Source organism: Oncorhynchus kisutch, linkage group LG8, assembly GCF_002021735.2.
Source record: "Oncorhynchus kisutch isolate 150728-3 linkage group LG8, Okis_V2, whole genome shotgun sequence".
NCBI classification, from domain to species: Eukaryota; Metazoa; Chordata; class Actinopteri; order Salmoniformes; family Salmonidae; genus Oncorhynchus; species Oncorhynchus kisutch.
The window spans coordinates 40,901,302-40,922,965 of NC_034181.2; the positions used below are offsets into that span (position 1 = coordinate 40,901,302).

Genomic DNA, 21,664 nt, shown 5'->3' on the forward strand with positions numbered 1-21,664 from the left:
CCAAACGTCAGAGTCGACTGACAGATTGGGGTGCTTCGGGTGTGCACAATATAAACCAGCATGTGACACAATCAAACTTTGCAGATAGTAACGACATTAATAGAGAACTGACCATAGAGAATGATAGAGGCCTCTAGTGGCCAAAAGGCAATTTTAGCATGGGCAGCGCCATTGAGGGCTTCCACCATTTTAACGCAGTCAACTGGGTGTGACTTGCATCTTCATTGGCTGATCCCTCCTGAATACCTGGAGTCATGTCCAACCGGCTCATCAGGAAGGATCAGCCAATCGTGAAGAAGAAAATGTACTACGTTAAAATGGAGATAACCTCAATGGCGCTGCCCATGCTGTGTCAGACGCTATAATGGCAGATAAAGATGAATCTCTATGGAACTGACAGAACCTGTTCTTCACAACTGTTATATCATTATTTAATTAATAAATACCGCTTTGAGGTATACAGAACTTGTCCCGAAGTGAGAAAATAAATGGATTGATTCCTCTAGAAATAAAACCAAGACACACTCACTTCAGTTGATAAGTAAAGTTTTTAGAATAATTATGGTTAACAATTATGTTACTGTTTTTACAGAATAAATAGTATCATACACAAACATGTTTTACATTGAAATTTAGTTTTCAATTACCTGCATTTCACATAGCGCAACCAGTTCCCAAAGACACTTCACAGATTGTGAGGGGACAGTACTTTCATAGAAGCATGTTGCACATTTCCTGGATTTATTTTTTGTCTAATTCATAAAAAGATACAGCAAGATTTCATGACATCGTTTAAAATGGAGGAGTGCCCCCATTAAAACACCAGACAGAGCTTGTGAGGTATCTTCCAGTCTTCTCTGGGACACTGACCATTTCCATTCCATGACTCATTTCTAACCCATTTCAGGATGCTGAAACAATTGATTGAAATAAAATGGGTAACTGCAGTCAGACTGGCACCACTGAAGTGAAAAAGATGCAGTCAGATTGTACTATAACTACAGTATGCTGCAAATACTGCGTCCAAAAGAATACATTTTTTTTACTGCAGTAATTTTGCAGTGTAACTGCAGTTCAAGGTACCAGTCGACTGCAGTTACTGCATTTTTACTGCAGTTTCAAAACTGCAATCTTTTTTTGTAAGCGAATGATTCATCAGAGGTCCTTGGGAAGTAAGGAAATATATCGCAGTGATCACAACAGACTGAACATTGAGGTAAAGTCTTCCCATAGAGTCACTAAGACAAATTGTCATTTCTATTTGTCAATGAGATTAATGGCATTTATAAATGGGGGGGAAATGCCTGTACAGGTATGTTGTACCCCCTTAATATTCCTATACACAGACAAATCGAGCACAGATTTCAGTTAGTAAAGCAATACAAAACCATATAGAACCTTGTTTAATGCCCATAACATGCCTGTATAATCATCAGAACTGAGTTCTGTTAACCAGTGGCCAGGATATATAAGAGATAGTTCTTAAATGGTGCTTAAAAAGGCTTTATTCCCTTTTTTTATGACCACAACCAGAGCCATGTCTATGGTTCTGACAACCACTCAACGCACAAATGTACACCCCTCATGAAACAGTTTTGCATAAAATACTGAATCAACAAATAGGCTATTGCTTTTAAATCAGCCTGTTCGTCTTTCACATTATTAAAACTCAGGACCCTTTGCTGCCTCGTCTGCAAACACCTTGACGTTGGAACTACACGTCACTAACAACTGCCCCAAATTGTCTCTTTTTATTTGCTCCTTTGACGTTTTGCATGGTGTAATTATTTCCGATCTTCAGAAGAAAAAAAAATGTGTGTGTCCCCCTCACAAAAAGAGCAGGGTTATGTGCAAGAGAGAGTAGGTAAGAAAGGAGATGAGAGAGAGAAACACAAAAGCAATGCTTTCAGATTCACATGATCAACCAGCCCATGACAAATAGTATGGTTTGCTCCCTGTGTATCCCCTTTTCCACATGGCTGTAAGGTTACCAGACACAAGGGAGAATCAGTACATGCTTGACACCAAACCTTCCTGGGTTGGACGGTTCAGTGGCGGTAAAGGGAGAATGGGACTTCAATTGTCTGTGAGCAGGCTCAAGTCTTTGTCCTATGTGTTCATGGCTTGATTCCATTCCAAGAGGCATGGCCAATCCTAGTGGATATAGATAAATGTTCATGATTGACTTCAATGTAACAGATTCGTTTGGGAATGTCACATTAGGGACATGCAAAGTGGAAAAAACAATGGTTGTCAATGTTGTGTCCGCTGTAGTTATCGGACCCAGATATTTCATAGCAAAACATATATTTTTTTAAACAGAGCCACTGTATTATCCATTTTCAAAACGCAACAAGACAAGAGACTCCGGAACCATGACAGAAGATAACGGGGACATCTGGTATCAAATAACGGCATGGAGTTTGGTTTAAGTATTGATGGCATCACAAATGCATTGCTGTGTAACATGAATTCTAATTTGAATACATTAGAGAACAGAGACATACAGGCTCCAAAGCTGTTGTCAGGTGACTGACTGTAGTGTGTGTGTGTGTGTGTGTATGGGGAGAGAGACAGATCGTCAGGATTTAAATTCCCTAATTAACCCACGAGGGACAATAAACAGATATGACACAGGCGCCAACACGTGACCACATCTCCGTGGTCAGAACTTGTCGTTGAACACGAGGCGGTGATTTGTCGTCTCTTTATGAAAAGGTGCTTCCGTCATGTTAAAAACAAGGTTATTAAGACTCGCCGAATGACAGCGGACAGTTGCTCGGATAACATCCTGTTCCAGCAGGTAGAACAAAGCTTCATATGATTTTGCTCCAGTGTGGAGTCTATCGCGTGTAATCGCTTGCATTGCATCTATATTGCTTTCCAGTTTGTTTGACGTGGGAGTGCTAGATCCAAGTATCGTTCTGTTAAGCCTGAGAAGAAATAGTAAGACACTGAGCCATTTTAGTTCAGCAATGTGTTAGGTTAAACATTCCTCCTTGTTACGATTATTAGCATGGATTTGGTTTTCGGGTGTGTGAGAGTAAAGAGACTGTTTCAATTGTGCTGTTCCCACAATTTCTTCAGCTACTTGTCTATAAAAAAAAAGTGAAATAAACTCACATGGGCAATGACTGCCACTGGTCAGAACATAAGTTACCATGGTTGCACAGGCAGCAAATAGGGTTGAAAGCCCTTGGGGTGGGTGGAGTTTCCAGAATCCAGACTGATTGGGGTAAAAGAGGGTGGCGCTCTTCTGGTTTCCTAGACTGGGATAAAGGTAAGGGGGTATCCTATTTGTTTCGCCTTCAGCTTTGGTGATGCTCCACTGACTTGACCGGCTGCCACCCTTAGCCTGTGTAAGGAGGATGCTCTTTAGTTGTTTATCCTTTAGTTTTGCTGGCAGCAGACCACGAGCAGGGGGGAGTTTATTTTAGGAGAGCTCAAAACCTGTGTTCATACTGATGGCATAGCGGAGCTTGTCACGCAGGATGCTTTTCTTGCTGTAGTTAGGCAGCTTGAGCAGGTTGAAGCAGGTGGATGAGGTGGGGAGGCGGCCGCCAGGCTCCTTCTTCCGGATGGTGAAGAAACCCCGCAGGACACTTCCCAGGGTGTCCCCCGTGTCCTAGAGAGAGATGGGTGACAGGAGCGTGAACACATAAACACACGGAGAACCAAAGTAGTCTCAAGGGACTGACTTCCCAAACCTAAGTTCTTCAACTAAAATAGGCATACTAGTTGTGTGTGCTGGGGCGCCAGGTAGCCTAGTGGTTAGAGCGTTGTGCCAGTAACCGAAAGGTTGCTAGATCGAATCTGCGAGCCGGTAAAAATCTGTCGTTCTGCCCCTGAACAAAGCAGTTAATCCACTGTTCCTAGGCCGTCATTGTAAATAAGAATATGTTCTTAAGTGACTTGCCTAGATAAATAAAAGGTTAAATATATATTTTTTTTTTAACTTTCCAATGATCCAAGTGTTCTCACCTGATCATCGGACACCTCCACACAGCGAATGGAGAAAGGGGGCTTGAGGTAGGCAAAACCCAGGAGGGGTGGTCTCGAACAGCTGGTGACAAACTGTAAAAGCAGAACAACAACAGAGGATCACATAACAAGTGCAAGGGCGTTCTAGAGCAGGGGTCTGAAACTGACAGCCCCGCAAGCCAACGTAATGCAGTTAACGTATGAACAGTAAAATAGCATTTTATACTGAACAAAAATATAAATGTAAATTGAAACAATTTAAAATATTCAACTTTATTACAGTACATAGAAGGAAATCAGTCAATTGAAAATTCATTAGGCCCTAATTTATGGATTTCACATGACTGGGCAGGGGCGCAGCCATGGGTGGGCCTGGGAGGGCATAGGCCCACCCACTGGGAAGCCAGGCCCAGCCAATCATAATTACTTTTTCCTCCACAAAAGGGCTTTATTACAGACAAATACTCCTCAGAACCATCCTCCCCTCCTCAGACGATCCCACATGTGAAGAAGCCGGATGTGGAGATCCTGGGCTGGCGTGGTTACACGTGGTCTGCGGTTGTGAGGCTGGTTGGATATACTGCCAAATTCTATAAATTGACATTGGAGGCGGCTTATGGTAGAGAAATTAACATTAAATTCTCTGGCAACAGCTCTGGTGGAAATTCCTGCAGTCAGCATGACAATTGAACACTCCCTAAAAACTTGAGACATCTGTGTCATTGTGTTGTGTGACAAAACTGCACATTTTAGAGTGGCCTTTTATTGTCCCCAGCACAAGGTGCACCTGTGTAATGATCATGCTATTTAATCAGCTCCTTGATATGCCACACCTGCCAGGTGGGCGGATTATCTTGGCAAAGGTGAAATGCTCACTAACAGGGATGTAAAGAAACATTTTTGAATAATAAGCTTTTTGTACATATGGAACCTTTCTGGGATCTTTTATTTCAGCTCATGAAACATGGGACCAACACTTTACATGTTGTGTTCATATTTTTGTTCAGTATAGTAACATTTGGGGGTTGTTACTACCTTGAGGAACATGGCCCTTTCCTCAGAGGAGAAGTCACTGGACAGGATGTCCCACAGCCAGATGATGACCCGATGGCTGCTGTGGAAACCTCCATAGTACACTGTGTGTTTCCTGACAACAGGAGAGAGAGCGGGCAGGAAAGAGAGCAAGAGAGACCATGTCAGCAAGCACCTTCACCTTGGCTTTACAACCTTACACAGTCAACTCACTGTCCGTTACCCAATCAAATGGGACATTCAAACCTAGGATTATAGGATTTCAGGATTTCCCTAAAATGTTTGGGAATTGGCAGGTCGAAAAGATGTGGAGAAGCTCATCGAGGGGGAAAGGGGGTGGAAGGTCAACGCACTTGAGGTCATCCAGATCTATCTCGGCGTTGTCCCCGGACACGAGGCGCTGGACCTCGGGGGTGGAGAACATGTGCAGCCACTCTGGGTTGATGATGCTGCGGAACCCTCGGATGAAAGCTGACGTTTGCTCTTTTATCTGCGTGTGCATGCGGAAGTGCGCCATCAGGTGGATATAGCTGATCCTGCAACACGGACAAGGTCAAAGGTGAGGTTAAGTCAGACTCGGAACAACATGGGCCTCAGGGTTCTCCCCAGCATTTTTTAACAAGGTGGTGCTGCCGAGTACTGTGGGGGGAGGCCCAGGGGGGCCATTTCCTATAATCTAGAGCCAAACATTTCCTTTACTTTTTTTTTTAACATAGTGGTGCAGACAGACCGCAAGATGGCACAGCGAACCGCTTACATTCTTTGGGGAGAACCCTGGGCCTGTCTAGAAACAACCCTCTAGCCCTTCCACCTAGGTACTTGTGGAGAACTGAAAGGTTTTGATAGATGTACTAGCGTATTGCTTATTATACCCATCTACCTTGCCCTGTGATAGGCTTGGTAGGACATACACCATATTGCTTACACCTATCAGATCTCCACAAATGTCAAAGGGCCGGGTGTAGGGGCTAGGGGTTGTTCCTGGACGGAACCCCACGTCGTCATCCAACCCAACTTGTTATAACTACAGGGACAATAAACTAATCTTGTGTTTAGAGAACGAGAGTGTTAACATCAAATCACATCAACAACTGTAAAAATATACACGTTTGTTCTAGATACTGTATCTGCATCTTTCTCACTTGTTTTCATTGGTGACTGGCATCGTCTTTCCTCCAGGAATCAGCTCATGACAGACCAGCTGCGATATGACACGAAGACAGTATTAAGAGACAAGAGAAGAGTTCTGTTTTTCTACATTCAGAGAAAAACTATGGATTCTACCTGTCCCATAACATCCTCGTCATACGATAGCGTCAGTCCTAGATCACCAACATCCCCGTCGTAGCGCTGGAAAAGGACAAGACGAAGATCAAATAACTATTTTGAGTCGACTTCCACAACTTCAGAGTGATATTGATCACAAAAAGTAACGACGGATAACAGCGAAGCAAAAAAACTTCTCAAATCAAAATAGCGGTCACCATAAACCAGGGTCGTGTTCATCAGGCACCAAGCAGAAACAAAACAGACTGAAACCGGGAGAAAGGACCTCATGGACTTATATAATAAGAAACACTCCCTTTCGTTTTCAGTTGCAAATTGTTTTGAAACGTTTTCCATTGTGTGCTGTAATGAACATGATCTCAGGAACTAAACAACTATCAGTGTCTGTGTGTTGGGAGGGGGGAGGAGTCTTTCTGACCTTAATGGAGGTGAGGTTCTTGTAGAACTCAGAGTCCAGGGAGGGCAGCTCGTCAATGGAGCTGTAGAAAGTGCTGTGATGGTGGCCCATGACCTGGCCGAGGAAGAAGGAGGCGAAGGGTACGTCTACCACGATACCCTGAAACACACACACACGTTGATCTCATGGACTATCAGGCTTCGCATCGATAGCTCCATCTATAAATTGTGGCAACATTTCTCCAGACCTATCCCTCAGCATTATAGCAGGAAAAAGTGGTGAGTTGGGCTAGTGGCTTTAAAATAAGTAATTCTTGTTACATATATGGTCATTTCAAATGAATAACATCCTCTGTGAGCGCAGGCACACCTCATACATGGCTTTTCCGAGCATCTTCCCCACAAACTCAAAGAGCTGCAGGTGGTTCTCGTGGATGTAGGACGTAGGGGAGGGGTACAGCCTCTCATTGCCACTGGTGGTCTATGGGGGGAGACATCAGCATAAAATCAGCAGCAGCAGTAGCAGCAGTAGCTAAAAGTACCTTGATACTATTTGAAATCTTTCAAAAGACTATGAGCGTTAGCTTTAGCCTATCCTGGAGTGCCAGGTGGGCAGTGTATGCACTTTTGAGACTTGTCTATTGGTTCCAGTGCAACAGGCAAGCTCAATCAAGCACAGATACAGCACTCAAAATTATTTCAAAAAGTATTTGAAGCAAGGTCTGGAGAGCCAACCTTAAAGAGGTTGAGAGCCGGATTGAAGACTTTCTTGATGATCTCTTCCAGGAACTCCTTGAAGACGCCGTCCTGGTCGATGCCGGCCTCGTCCACACCCAGGTCGTTGACAAACTTCACGCGGATCACACCTTTGATGGAGTTGACGGGCAACCGGCGGAGCTGGTCATAACCATCCTTATGAGAGAGTTCAGACACAAAGAGTTTGGGTGATCAGTTTGGGTATCAGTTACAACCACCATGCCTGACTGTATTTGACATCAGGCTCTGTGCCAATATGTACCCTTTGCATAACACTGTTTCGGGAATACATTCTTAGTGATATGCTAGTGTGGGGGAAAACATGCAAAAGATGGATACATCCATTTCATACCTCTAACATCCGTGAGCGGCGAATGGTGATATGAGTGACATGCGGAGAGGCGGAGCTAGTCTCCACCAATCCCAAGGTTTCCTTCTCCTTGGTGACAATGTTTCGGAACAGCAGGACCCTCTAAAGTGGGGAGAACAAGGAGTGAGACACTATGTGCATTATTGGTATAGTGAAACGACAAATACAAATGCCCGGGAAGGACAAATTTTATTTCTGTGCAGACTCACGTTTTTGTGTGGAATGACGTGTGGGATGTACTGAAGTAACAGCTGAGCTCTCCTCTTGCCCTTCTCCAGCTCTTGGAACAAAAGGCTCGGCTTTAGATCCCTGGACACAAGGGGTGAAAGAGTGAGTCAGTGAGTGTACCTTTTCAAATATCTATTTTTTCCCCCTACTGATCAGGCCTGGGACAAATACAGTGCCTTGAGAAAGTATTCACCCCTTGACTTTTTCCACATTTTATTGTGTCACAAAGTGGGATTAAAATGGATTTAATTGTTAATTTTTCTGTCAATGATCTACACAAAATACTCTAATGTCAAAGTGGCAGAAAAATTCTGAAATCTAAAAATATTTATGGATAATAAAACACTAATATATATTGATTAGATAAGTATTCAATCCCGAGTCAATACATTACAGCAGTTAGTCTTTCTGGGTAAATCGCAGAGCTTTGTACACCTGGATTGTACAATTCTTCAAGCTCTGTCAAGTCGGTTGTTGATCATTGCTAGACAGCCATTTTCAAGTCTTGACATAAGATTTTAAAGCAGACTTAAGTCAAAACCCTAACTAGGCCACTAAGGAACTTTCAATGTCATCTTGGTAAGCAACTCGTGCATAATTGGCCTTGTGTTTTGGGTAATTGTCCTGCTAAAAGGTGAATTCGTATCCCAGTGTCTGTTGGAAAGCAGACCAAACTAAGCTCTTCTCTAGGATTTTGCCTTTGCTTGGATCTATTCCTTTGCTTTTTATCATTAAAAAAACTCCCTAGTCCTTGATGATTAGCATACCCATAACATGATGCAGCCACCACCATGCTTGAAAATATAAAGAGTGGTAACTCCGTGATGTGTTGGATTTACCCCAAACATAACGCTTTGAATACAGGACAAAAAGTTAATTGATTTGCCACATTTTTTGCAGTATTACTTTAGTGCCTTATTGCAAACAGGATGCATGTTTTGGAATAATTGTATTCTGTACAGGCTTCCTTCTTTTCACTCTGTCAATTAGGTTAGTATTAGGAGCAACTACAATGTTGTTGATCCATTCTCAGTTTCTTTCTAATCACAGCCATTAAAAACTCGATAATTTAAAAAAAATCCCCTTTGGCCTCATGATGAAATCCCTGAGCGGTTTCCTTGCTCTCTGGCAACTGAGTTAGGTAGGACGCCTGTATCTGTGTAGTGACTGGCTGTATTGATACACCATCCAAAGTGTAATTAATAACTGCACCATGGGACATTTAATGTCAGCTACCAATAGGTGAACTTCTTTGCGAACCATTGGAAAACCTCCCTAGTCTTTGTGGTTGAATCTGTGCTTGAAATTCACTGCTCGACTATGGGACATTATAGATAATTGTATGTGTGGGGTACAGAGATGGGGTAACATTTCAAAATCATGTCAAAAACTCATTGCACACAGAGTGAGTCCACGCAACTTATTATGTGACTTGTTAAGCACATTTTTACTCTTTCATTTATTTAGGCTTGCCTTAAGAATACTTATCGACTCAATACATTTCAGCTTTTCATTTGAATGAATTCGTAAAAATGTCTAAAAACATAATTCCACTGACATTATGGGTTATTGTGTGTGACGCAAAATCTAAATTCAATCCATTTTCAATTCAGTCAAATACTTCCAAGTAATGGAGGTGGGCCCAACATGGCTTGCGTGGAGTACTGGGTGGTCAAAGTTGGCACAAATGTTCCATTGGTTCCATTGTGGTGGGCAAGCTTCATCAAGCGCTCCTCAAGCATTTGACCGCTACTGATCACTAGGATCACTTAGCAGGTTTTGGGAAGTGCAGACTAACTATGGGAAGGATCAGGGATTAGGATAAGTATGTTTCCCGGGAGGGGCACTTACTTGCGCAGCCAGTTGTCATCAGGGGAGAACCTTCTCCTGCAGTCCCGCTCGTAAAGCACCATCAGCCAGCCGTGAACACTGTGGAACAGGTCCAGCTTCTCTCCCTTGGCATTCTCTGTCACAGACAACACATTAAGTTAATGCACACACTCAACGACCCTATCCTCAAGACATTTCTCATGGTGCCGGAACCTGGGATTGGCAATTCTGTCACTGTCTATCACATCGCCTTTGAGTACGACAAGAATTCAACAGAGGGAGGAGGAGACTCACCCAAGATGCCATCCCAGACCATCTTGTAAACAAACGTGTTGAGAAATGAGGAGATGGTTACAAGCTCCTCCGTCTTAAACGAGATCTGCTCTTCGTAAACTTCAATGTCATCCAGGATCCTGTATAACACACAAAGGATGGTCAAGATATAACATACAGTCGTGGCCAAAAGTTTTGAGAATGACACAAATATGAATTTTCAAAGTCTGCTGCCTCAGTTTGTATGATGGCAATTTGCATATACTCTAGAATGTTATGAAGAGTGATCAGATGAATTGCAATTAATTGCAAAGTCCCTCTTTGCCATGCAAATGAACTGAATCCCCCCAAAACATGTCCACTGCATTTCAGCCCTGCCACAAAAGGAGCAGCTGACATCATGTCAGTGATTCTCTCATTAACACAGGTGTGAGTGTTGACGAGGACAAGGCTGGAGATCACTCTGTCATGCTGATTGAGTTCGAATAACAGACTGGAAGCTTCAAAAAGAGGATGGTGCTTGGAATCATTGTTCTTCCTCTGTCACCCATGGTTACCTGCAAGGAAACACGTGCCATCATCATTGCTTTGCACAAAAAGGGCTTCACAGGCAAGGATATTGCTGCCAGTAAGATTGCACCTAAATCAACCTTTTATCGGATCATCAAGAACTTCAAGGAGAGCGGTTCAAATGTTGTGAAGGTGGCTTCAGGGCGCCCAAGAAAGTCTAGCAAGCGCCAGGACCGTCTCCTAAAGTTGATTCAGCAGCGGGATCAGGGCACCAACAGTACAGAGCTTGCTCAGGAATGGCAGCAGGCAGGTGTGAGTGCATCTGCACACACAGTGAGGCGAAGAAGCCACTTCTCTCCAGGAAAAACATCAGGGACAGACTCATATTCAACAAAAGGTACAGGGATTGGACTGCTGAGAACTGGGGTAAAGTCATTTTCTCTGAATCCCCTTTCCGATTATTTGGGGCATCCGGAAAAAAGCATGTCCGGAGAAGACAAGGTGAGCGCTACCATCAGTTCTGTGTCATGCCAACATTAAAGCATCCTGAGACCATTCATGTGTGGGGTTGCTTCTCAGCCAAGGGAGTGGGCTCACTCACAATTTTGCCTAAGAACACAGCCATGAATAAAGAATGGTACCAACACATCCTCCAAGAGCAACTTCTCCCAACCATCCAGGAACAGTTTTGTGATGAACAATGCCTTTTCCAGCATGATGGAGCACCTTGCCATAAGGCAAAAGTGATAACTAAGTGGCTGGGGAGAACAAAACATTGATATTTTGGGTCCATGGCCAGGAAACTCCCGAGACCTTAATCCCATTGAGAACTTGTGGTCAATCCTCAAGAGGCGGGTGGACAAACAAAAACCCACAAATTCTGACAAACTCCAAGCATTGATTATGCAAGAATGGGCTGCCATCAGTCAGGATGTGGCCCAGAAGTAAATTGACAGCATGCCAGGGCGGATTGCAGAGGTCTTGAAAAAGAAGGGTCAACACTGCAAATATTGACTCTTTGCATCAACTTCATGTAATTGTCAATAAAAGCATTTGACACTGATGAAATGTTTGTAATTATACTTCAGTATTCCATAGTAACATCTGACAAAAATATCTAAAGACACTGAAGCAGCAAACTTTGTGGAAATTAATATTTGTGTCATTCTCAAAACTTTTGGCCATGACTGTATAAGTAAGCACAGAGATGGGATATTGTATTTAGGGCCAGTTTCCTGGATGCAGATTAGGACTGAAAGAGGTGCTTCTTAGTCTAGGACTAGACTTAATCTATACTTAGGAAACCACCCTATACTGTATAACGTGTAAATTATGTGGTAGCATTTCATGGAGCTCACGTGATGAGGTGTCTGGAGCAGTCACAAAACAGCATGAGCATGGCTAGCAGCTGTTTAGACTCCTCTGTGTCGTTGTTCAGGCACTCTATGAACAGCTTGAGCCCTCCTTGGGGTCCTAGTTCGCAGATGAAGGCCCACAGCTTAGGCAGCAGGTCATCCAGGTAGGTTAGGCCTGAGGGGGACAGCACCGAACACAACATGAGAGAATGTGCGTGTGCGTGTGTATGCGTGCCTGATTCAAATGGAACTATGCAGGGACTCACCAGTAAGGATTTGCAGTCGTATCTGGGTGAGCGTGGTGAGGGCTGTCTGGTACAGTACACAGATACTGCACACTTTCTGAACCTCTGCGGAGTCCACCCGTCTCCCGCCAACTGGCTTCAGGATGTTTCGTACTGAGGCAGACTTCTGAAATGCCCGCTTGAATAGACCTAAGAGGAAACCGGTCCAATAAGGTTAGATCATCGTTTTAAAAAACACAACTTATATTATGCACTTCTATCATATAATCTGGATCAATCAACAACAACCCAGATATAGGGATAATAAATCTGATAATGGTGTCAAAATAAATAACCCATGACATTAAATGCCTGATGAGAAAACAAAAGAGAAACTGAAATACAATTCAACTTACTCTTGACTGGCAGGTTGTTTTGGGATGTGGTAGGTTGTGGCGGAGGCGTGGGCTCTTGGGTCTCCAGCTTTTTGCTGAGGACGTCACTGAAGAGAGTCCGGATCACAGGCATGCCCCACAGGTACTGCAACTGCTTCGTGACCAGTGGCATGGACTCATTCAGACTGGAGGGATGAAGTAAAGGTTGAGTGGGAAGGGGGTGGGTGGGTGTGTGTGTGTGTGTGTGAGATCGAGTTGGTCCCCCCTTTGCTGCTATAACAGCCTCCACTCTTCCGGTAAGGCTTCGCCACCAAACCCAGATTCATCCGTCAGATGGTGAAGCATGATTCCTCACTGCAAAGAATGTTTCCACTGCTCTAATATCCAATGGCAGCAATCTTTACACCACTCCAGCCAACACTTGGTATTGCCCATGGTGATCTTGGTACGTCTAATCGGCCATGGAAACCCATTTCATGAACCTCCCAATTAACTGTTCTTGTGCTGACGTTACTTCCAGAGGCAGTTTGGAACTCGGTAGTGAGTGCTGCAACCGAGGACAGATGATTTTTACGCGCTACCGCACTCGGCAGTCCCATTCTGTGAGCTTGTGTGGCCTACCACTTCACAGCTGACCAATTGTTGCTCCTAGACGTTTCCACTTTACAATAACAGCACTTACAGTTGGCCGGGGAAGCTCTAGCAGGGCAGAAATTTTACGAACTGACTTGTTGGAAAGGTGGCATCCTATGACAGTGCCACGTTGAAGGTCACTGAGCTCTTCAGTACGGGCCATTCTACTGCCAATGTTTGTCTATGTGCTCGATTTCATACACCTGTCAGGAACGGGTGTGGCTGAAATAACCAAATCCACTAATTTGAAGGGGTGTCCACAGTTTTGTATATATATTTTGTAGCTGAATAACTTAGAAAATACCATGGCTTGCAAAAGTATTCATCCCCCATGGCATTTTTTCTATTTTGTTGCCTTACAACGTGGAATAAATATATTATTGGGGGGGGGGGGTATCATTTGATTTATACAACATGCCTACCACTTTGAAGATGCAAAATATTTTTTAATTGTGAAACAAAACAAGAAATAAGACCAAAAAAATGGAAAACTTGAGCATGCGTGACTTTTCACCCCCCCCCAAAGTCAATTATTTGTAGGGCCACCTTTTGCAGCAATTACAGCTGCAAGTCTCTTTGGTTATGTCTCTATAAGCTTGGCACATCTAGCCACTGAGATGTTTGCCCCTTCTTCAAGGCAAAACTGCTCCAGCTCCTTCAAGTTAGATGGGTTCCGCTGGTGTACAGCAATATTTAAGTCATACCACAGATTCACAATTGGATTGAGGTCTGGGCTTTGACTAGGCCATTCCAATACATTTAAATGTTTCCCCTTAAACCACTCGAGTGTTGCTTTAGCAGTATGCTTAGGGTCATTGTCCTGCTGGAAGGTGAACCTCCGTCCCAGACTCAAATCTCTGGAAGACTGAAACAGGTTTCCCTCAAGAATTTCCATGTATTTAGCGCCATCCACCATTCCTTCAAAGCTCAATTTTAGTCTCATCTGACAAGAGTACCTTCTTCCATATGGTTGGGTAGTCTCCCACACGCGAACACCAAACGTTTTGGCGAACACCAAACGTGTTTGCTTATTTTTTTCTTTAAGTAAAGTCTTTTTTTCTGGCCATTCATCTGTAAAGCCCAGCCCTGTGGAGTGTACAGCTTAAAGTGGTCCTATGGACAGATACTCCAATCTCTGCTGTGGATCTTTGCAGCTCCTTTAGAGTTATCTCTTTGTTGCCTCTCTGATTAATGCCCTCCTTGCCTGGTCCATGAGATTTGTTGGGCGGCCCACTCTTGGCAGGTTTGTTGTGTTGCCATATTCTTTCAATTTTTTAAATAATGGATTTAATGGTGCTCCGTGGGATGTTCAAAGTTTCGGATATTTTTTATAACCCAACCCTGAACTGTACTTTTCCACAACTTTATCCCTGACCTGTTTGGAGAGCTCCTTGGTCTTCATGGTGTGCCGCTTGCTTGGTGTGCCGCTTGCTTGGTGTGGTGCCCCTTGCTTGGTGTGGTGCCCCTTGCTTGGTGTGGTGCCCCTTGCTTGGTGTGGTGCCCCTTGCTTGGTGTGGTGCCCCTTGCTTGGTGTGGTGCCCCTTGCTTGGTGTGGTGCCCCTTGCTTGGTGTGGTGCCCCTTGCTTGGTGTGGTGCCCCTTGCTTGGTGTGGTGCCCCTTGCTTGGTGGTGTTGCAGACACTGGGGCCTTTCAGAACAGGTGTATATATACACAGATCATGTGACAGATCATGGAACACTTAAATAAAGTCCACCTGTGTGCAATCTAACTAATTATGTGACTTCTGAAGGTAATTGGTTGAACAAGATCTTATTTAGGGGCTTCATAGCAAATGGGGTGAAAACATATGCACGCACCACTTTTTTTTTTGCATTTTTTTGAAACAAGTCATTATTTTAATTTCACTTCACCAATCTGGACTATTTTGTGTATGTCCATTACATGAAATCCAAATAAAAATCTATTTCAATTACAGGTTGTAATGCAACAAAATATAAAAACGCCAAGGGGGGTGAATACTTTTGCAAGGCACTGTATATTTTCTCCAATCGATTTTACGGAGTGCACACATATTCTGTGTTGAGCGGTTAACAAATTAACAGGTCCTCATATATGATTCATTTGGAGTTATTTATGCAACTTTAGTGGTGAAACAAACATTGGGCTACATGTTTTGATTTTTAATACATTCTGCAGGATGTGACTAATGATTTTCCCTTTTTTACACATGAAAGGCATGAGCTCTGCTTTGTTTAGTTTATTCTTTTGCGCAGGCTGCACACACTTTATCAGTCTCTCATTCACAATTTGACAAGCACTTGATAATGCCTAGCGGTCATGGTGCCCTTGGATAAATATAATAATTCCTTCTACCAGCTGAGTTCTCCAAAGCACCTCTCACTCACGTGGCTTTCTCAGATACCGCAATTCTTATTAGTCAATGACCGTCACGTGATCAGGTCCTTCTCACAGGCTACAATGAACACACACATCTGGGACGCTCGTACTTATCAAATTCTGAGGTGCATATTGAAGATGTTGGAAGGCCAAATGAACAGCAAAAGTACTAGCCTATGTCAATCTACTAACTCCCATAGTACAAAAGTTGACCTATTCTATTGGTCAACTTGTCCTTCTGTGCGAGAAATAAATATTCCAAACATAGTCTGGGACAGTTGTCGAATGCGACAGATCCCAAATTAAATACAACCACTAGCATCAAAAAAACTTTTAAAGCAAATGAGGCTGATGCAACAGATCAGAACATTTAGCTCATTGATTGTCAACTAGATTAAGTTGTGGGATGATATTTTCTTGAGCGGAAGTTCGGGTGCCAGAACTTATTTACAAATAATTTGTAGACTGCAAATTGGCCACAAGAAGCCCAAACCAATATAATGTTTTGACTAAAACATAATCATTTAAAACCTTGCTTACATTTGTATACGATCACAGCTTTCCATTATACATTGGAATACTTGGGAACAGATTTCTTAAATTAAAATCACTTGGAGCTGATTTCCTGGTGTTTTTACAGTCTTATGTCCAACAATTAATTTAAAATGTTTTGAAAGCTTTTTTCCTCAGAAAACCTGAGGGGGGCAAATAAAACTACCCATGGGGTGCCAGTTGGGGATCCCTGGTTTAGCTTAAAATGTTGATAAACTATTAGGCTATTTCTTCACATTATAAGCTCAGAAATGTGCATACGGCAGTAGGCTATAACCGTGAATATTGAGAATGCAATTAGCGGGAAAATACCATTCTCAAAAGTGACCGCAAATGCGATTATTCATGTAATGCTTTATTAGGTACATTTTTATGGCGACAATTACCTTCCCCAAACTTGAAACTCAGACGCTGCCAGGGCCTCCCGAGTGGCACAGTGGTCCAAGGCTGTGCTACTAGAGATCCTGGTTCGAGTCCAGACTCAGTCGCAGCCGGCCTCGATCGGGAGACCCGCGGGGCAGCACACAATTGGCTCAGCGTCATCCGGGTTAGGGGAGGGTTCCGGGTTAAACGAGCAGTGTGTCAAGAAGCAGTGCGGCTTGGCTGGGTTGTGTTTAGGAGAACGCACAGCTCTTGACCTTTGCTTCTTCCCGAGTCCGTACGGGAGTTGCAGTGATGGAACAAGACTAACTTCCAATTGGATACCACGAAATGTATGCTAGTTAGGCTCCTATGTATGCTAGTTAGGCTCCACACCAGTTGTAAAGCAAATTAATGTTGTTAATTTTAAGAAGTTATTTGGCCACTTTGGTGGTGATACAAATCTTATCAAAGGGGTTTGCGACTATGATTTGAAAGAGTTGCAAAAAAAGGCATGCACTGTTTCTTGCCTCACTGCACAGAGGCTGGGCATCATTCACAAGTGATACTATGTCATTCACAAGTGATACTATATCATTCACAAGTGATACTATATCATTCACAAGTGATGGGCTAATATTGTCAACAATCAGATTATTCTTGATTTAATCTAGTCTTTACATATACTAAATAATATATGTGTGAAATTTGTTTTGATTTAGAATGGACCATTATCATGCACCTGTCTCAAAACGGGCATGGGAAAGAAATACGCACTTAAATAGGGAATGGAGGACGCTTTTCCTGTGGTTCACTTTCATGCCAGCCAGGAAAGAGAAGCAATGTGCTTAATATTAGGAAAGTTGAGAAATAAATATAGTAGGTCTAGCCTACAGAAAGCTGATGGGATCCTCCTCTTTTTAATAGAGGCCATCAAAACTCTGTTTTCTCAATTGCATAGCCTATAGAAATATTGCACAACATTAGCTCATGGGCTCTCATTAAGTATTTGATTCGATTTTCGTTTACATTTGTCAGAGTGATTAGAGGGACAATAGAGTGCTGAGTACAAGGCAGTTAGCAAGTTGGTAAGCTACTAATGACCATCAGCAGTATCAGAGCTTGGAGAAGTCTAATGACTCATGACTGCCGGTGTGGAGTAACGCAGACACCATAACAGCCCTAGTTGAGATCCCATTTCATAGCCCAGTCCCAGATTGGTTTGTGCTGTTTTGCTCCTAAGGTCATTGACACTTGATTTTGGCATGACAACAACCATAAGAGTCGGCAAGAGAGCACAAACCGATCTGTGATCAGGCTATGAGGATGTCTCACTGACCCGTAGTCTACGGTTTGGGAGAACCAGCCAAGGACAGGGTGCCAGTGGGTGAGGTTAGATTTCTTCTGGGACACGTATCTCTGGCAGTAGGACAGCATGTCTGTCAGTTCCGTCACAAAGTGGTTGGCCTCCTCCTCCAGTACTTTCTCGTTGAGGTAGCCCAGGTGAATCAGGTTACCTACAGTACAACAGGATGAAACGGAGGCCCCGCAGAGCAGCAACCCCAAATAACTGATTCAGTATGTTTCCCACAGCACCGCACAGAGAAAGACAAGAAAGAGACAAAAAAAAAGGCAACTCAAACATGCACACTCACAGTAGTAGCCAATATTGCCATAGAATAGATATGAGAGTCAGTGTAAACGGCCCTACCCAGTAAGCACAGTGTGTGGCTCCCCTCCAGGCAGACACAGATGTCGACACACTGCTCCTCGCAGCTAAGGAACAGGATGAACTTCCTCAACAGGTCATGGGTCTGGATGGTGGTCATGCACTGCACAGAGACAAGCACACACTCAGAGGCTTTGTCATTGTACAAGCTATTATATGTTTATACAATAATGTCTATATGTCTGAAGTGGCACCCTACACAGTGCACTAGGTAGAGAATTGGCTGTAATTTCTTCATTTTGAGTGTTTAGCGTTTACCTCTGGGGTGATGGTGTAGATGTGGGAGACAACTGCTGGGACAGACATGATGTGGATGAGGAGAGACCTCAGCAAGTTGTCAGAGAAGTGAGCAGCAATGACAGGTCTGTAAAATAAAGACAAGTTACACTAATGGCTCCCGAGCCTTCTTCAGCTCCAAGCATTCTAAAAAGGTGACCAAGCAGATCATACACTATGATAAGATAGGATCTCATATTCCATAAAGCTAAGCCACTTGATTGTTTTTTTCTCCAACAAACCCAGTTACAGAGGGAAGCGTGAGCAAGCAGAACATTGGGTATATACAACAATAGATCTGCCCCAGGCTCTAGTGATGCAGAGACAATTGGTGGTCAAATGGGAATGAGAGAGCTTCCAGTGGCCACTCACCTTAATGCCAGCGTGAATACTGCTGTGAGTGTGCCCTTGGTAAGTGAGGGTCTGGAGCGTGCCAATCCGTTGGTGAGTAGAATCTACCATGGAATTCAAAATTGCAGAAACCACCAATAAAACGTCAGCAACATAATAATAATCATTCTAAAAGCCCTGGGGAAAAGATGGAAGATGTCATATGAGTCACTGTACCTGCAGTATTGAATAAAATCCCTTTTGATTGAGATGCCCCATGATGTTCTCACAGATCCGGGTCAATGCTGGTCTGAGGGCCTCACCTACCACAGAGGGAGAAAAAAAACATGGAGGATTCCACTTTGTCTTTTTCCTTTCAACATCAAGACACTTATATAGAGGAGGTGTGTGTACTGCAGCAGTGGTTTGACCTGAGACCGACCTTTCCCTCTCACTATCTTCCAGGTTGATGTGTCTGTGAAAGTCACCAGCATGGTGAGGTACAGAGTCACCAGCTTATTGTCCTGCATGATGTCAGGCTACAAGAGACAGAAGGAAGAAGGGGTGTAAAGATCCAATTATAACATTTCAATATTTAAAATGGTACACCTGTTTTCTTAAAGAAGGTTATTAATCATCAAAGCATTCTGATTTACCTTTAATTTTTTCAGGAACTGACAGGAGATCCACAGGAGATCTTTAATCTGCTTGATCCAAGGGATGGTGAGGTCTTTAGAAAGAGCCAATGACACATACCAAACCTGATAACAAAGAAGAATACATTATTATATATAAAGTCAGAGTCAATCACACTCTGGGTTAATTCAAAATCTGTTCTCACTGATGATTCCTTCACTATAATCATACTCACTTTGGGCTCATTTTCAACATCCATGCTGCCAAGAATGGAGCGACAAAGCTTCTCAAATCTCTGTGTAGTTAAAAGCATCATAGCTTGTTAGTTATATGTACACTAAACAATCTCAAGTACTATACTGATATGTAATCATTAATTTACCTTTCAGTTAGTAAATAAGAGACATCATCCTGTAAGAGACAATTAATAACAATGTACAAAACATACATTCAAATCAGTGAGGGTGAAGTGTAGGTGTTAAAGAACTTACCAACTTATCATCTTGGCAAAAAATGAATAGTAACTTCCGTGCAATTTTAAAAATGGATAGTGCGTTGCTTTTTGTGGTCCCGGCATCTTGGAATAAGTCATCAACTTCTTTCCTAGTAAGAAAGAGAGCATTCATACATTACTTCAAAAGGTTTATTCACAAACTAGTCTCATGAAAGATTGTGTGTCCTAATGCATAACAGCACGCATTGCTTGTAAAGCGAACCTTATTTGTTTCTGGAGTCTGCAGCGACAGAGGAATCTCCTGACCAGCGCTTGAATTAGGGTGGCTGCTCTGTCCCTTGCTTTATACCCCTTCCTCTCCTCACGTGCCTGCCTGGCTTTGTCCAGAAACTCAGACTTGGAACTCTGAGCTGCACTAAACATTGTGCACCCCTAAGGTCAGGCAAAATGGACAGACTTAGTTGGTGCTGAAACATAATGGAGATGAATATTCATGGTCAAATTAACACATCTATAGTCTCAGTGTGGGAAGGGGAGGGGGAAGAACCATGAATACATTCAAATTAAGGTATACCTGTGTTTTCCTCTGGTCTTGCCTAGACCTTTGCAGCTCAGAATGCGCTATGCTTCTCAAGTCATTTGAACATCCTCGAGATCCAAGTTTTTAGACACCCTTCGAGAGCTATAGCTAGCTGTGCTTCGGTTAGCCCAGCAAAAGCGGCAATTGTCAACTCTAGGAAAATAACTATTTAAATAACATATGTAACATTAACACGTCATTACAACTTGAGACCATGTTAACTAGCTAACGTTAGCTAAATTCGCTGGTTGTCTGGTCTCAAACGTTGACATTCCTAAGGCAGGTAGCTAGCTAGCAACATAAACGATGTTTTTATCCAATGGACAAACTGACAATGTGGTACCAATCAATTGTATCGGTTAGTTAGCGTACTACAGTAGCGTTAGGTAGATAACTAGACCCGGCAAATAACTCGCTAGCTTTTGTCGCCAGTCAGCTAGCTAGCTGTGTTGGTTAGCATAGCAGATTAGATACTTCATCGCCACCAATTGATTGAAATACTTATCAAAGCATTTTACTAACATGAAAAACGAAATAAAACATTACTCAATAATAACCGAACGTTCACTGGAAATGACACCCTCATTAAGTAGAGTCCGTACGCTGTTTCAAAATGTAAACAATAACAGGCGGGGCTATTTGACTGCATCCAATTTAACCATTAATCCTTGCACTGTCGCACAGAATATATTGTGAGTGGGATGTAATTGTGTGAGTGTAGACACTTACATAATAATTTCAGTATTGATACATTGTATGTATACTGAACTATTAGCATTTATTTTGTCACAATTACTCTTGTTTGAACTGGATCTCTTCAATTAAAGCGTTTGATGCAACTTATAGGAACTATAGGTATTGCTATGAAAAGGGGGGAGCTATTATTGGTTACTCCTTTGTGGGGCGGAAGCTAATTAGTGACGTATAACAATCCAACGCAATTTATGGTTTATAAAGAATAACTTGTTGAATCTTTTTTTTGTATGTTTACCGTTCTTATAGCAGCAGGATATTATGCTGGCAGAACAATAGGGTATTTATTTTTCTCTATATAAGAGTCCCAGTTTTGCTTCTGTCCCTCTCCTCGCCCCTACCTGGGCTCGAACCAGGGACCCTCTG

General features: G+C 42.9%; 1 protein-coding gene across 3 annotated transcripts; it reads right to left on the reverse strand.

The window, feature by feature from the left end:
* Positions 1-529: 529 nt before the first annotated feature.
* On the reverse strand, positions 530-21,212 carry LOC109895661 (ubiquitin-protein ligase E3B). 3 transcript variants are annotated; one of them, XR_004210824.1, is made up of 28 exons: positions 20,540-21,212; positions 20,228-20,397; positions 20,003-20,114; positions 19,747-19,806; positions 19,532-19,636; positions 19,318-19,414; positions 19,113-19,198; positions 18,918-19,000; positions 18,528-18,633; positions 18,252-18,372; positions 17,880-18,057; positions 12,659-12,822; positions 12,285-12,452; positions 12,022-12,193; positions 10,175-10,293; positions 9,902-10,016; positions 8,032-8,131; positions 7,805-7,924; positions 7,432-7,608; positions 7,067-7,177; positions 6,719-6,856; positions 6,298-6,363; positions 6,156-6,214; positions 5,367-5,549; positions 5,017-5,128; positions 3,982-4,074; positions 3,124-3,625; positions 530-2,154 (listed from the first exon to the last, which is right to left on the reverse strand). XR_004210824.1 is itself a non-coding variant. In XM_020489544.2 (27 exons), exons 2-27 carry the CDS (start codon positions 20,386-20,388, stop codon positions 3,434-3,436), a joined length of 3,198 nt encoding a protein of 1,065 aa, XP_020345133.1. In that variant the 5' UTR covers positions 20,389-20,397; positions 20,540-21,212; the 3' UTR covers positions 530-3,433. The 3 variants fall into 3 exon arrangements, 2 of the variants coding, with proteins under 2 accessions (XP_020345133.1, XP_031686243.1); XM_020489544.2 differs by having other exon boundaries at positions 530-3,625; XM_031830383.1 differs by having other exon boundaries at positions 530-3,625; positions 20,228-20,432; positions 20,540-21,209.
* Between the last annotated feature and the right edge of the window lie 452 nt (positions 21,213-21,664).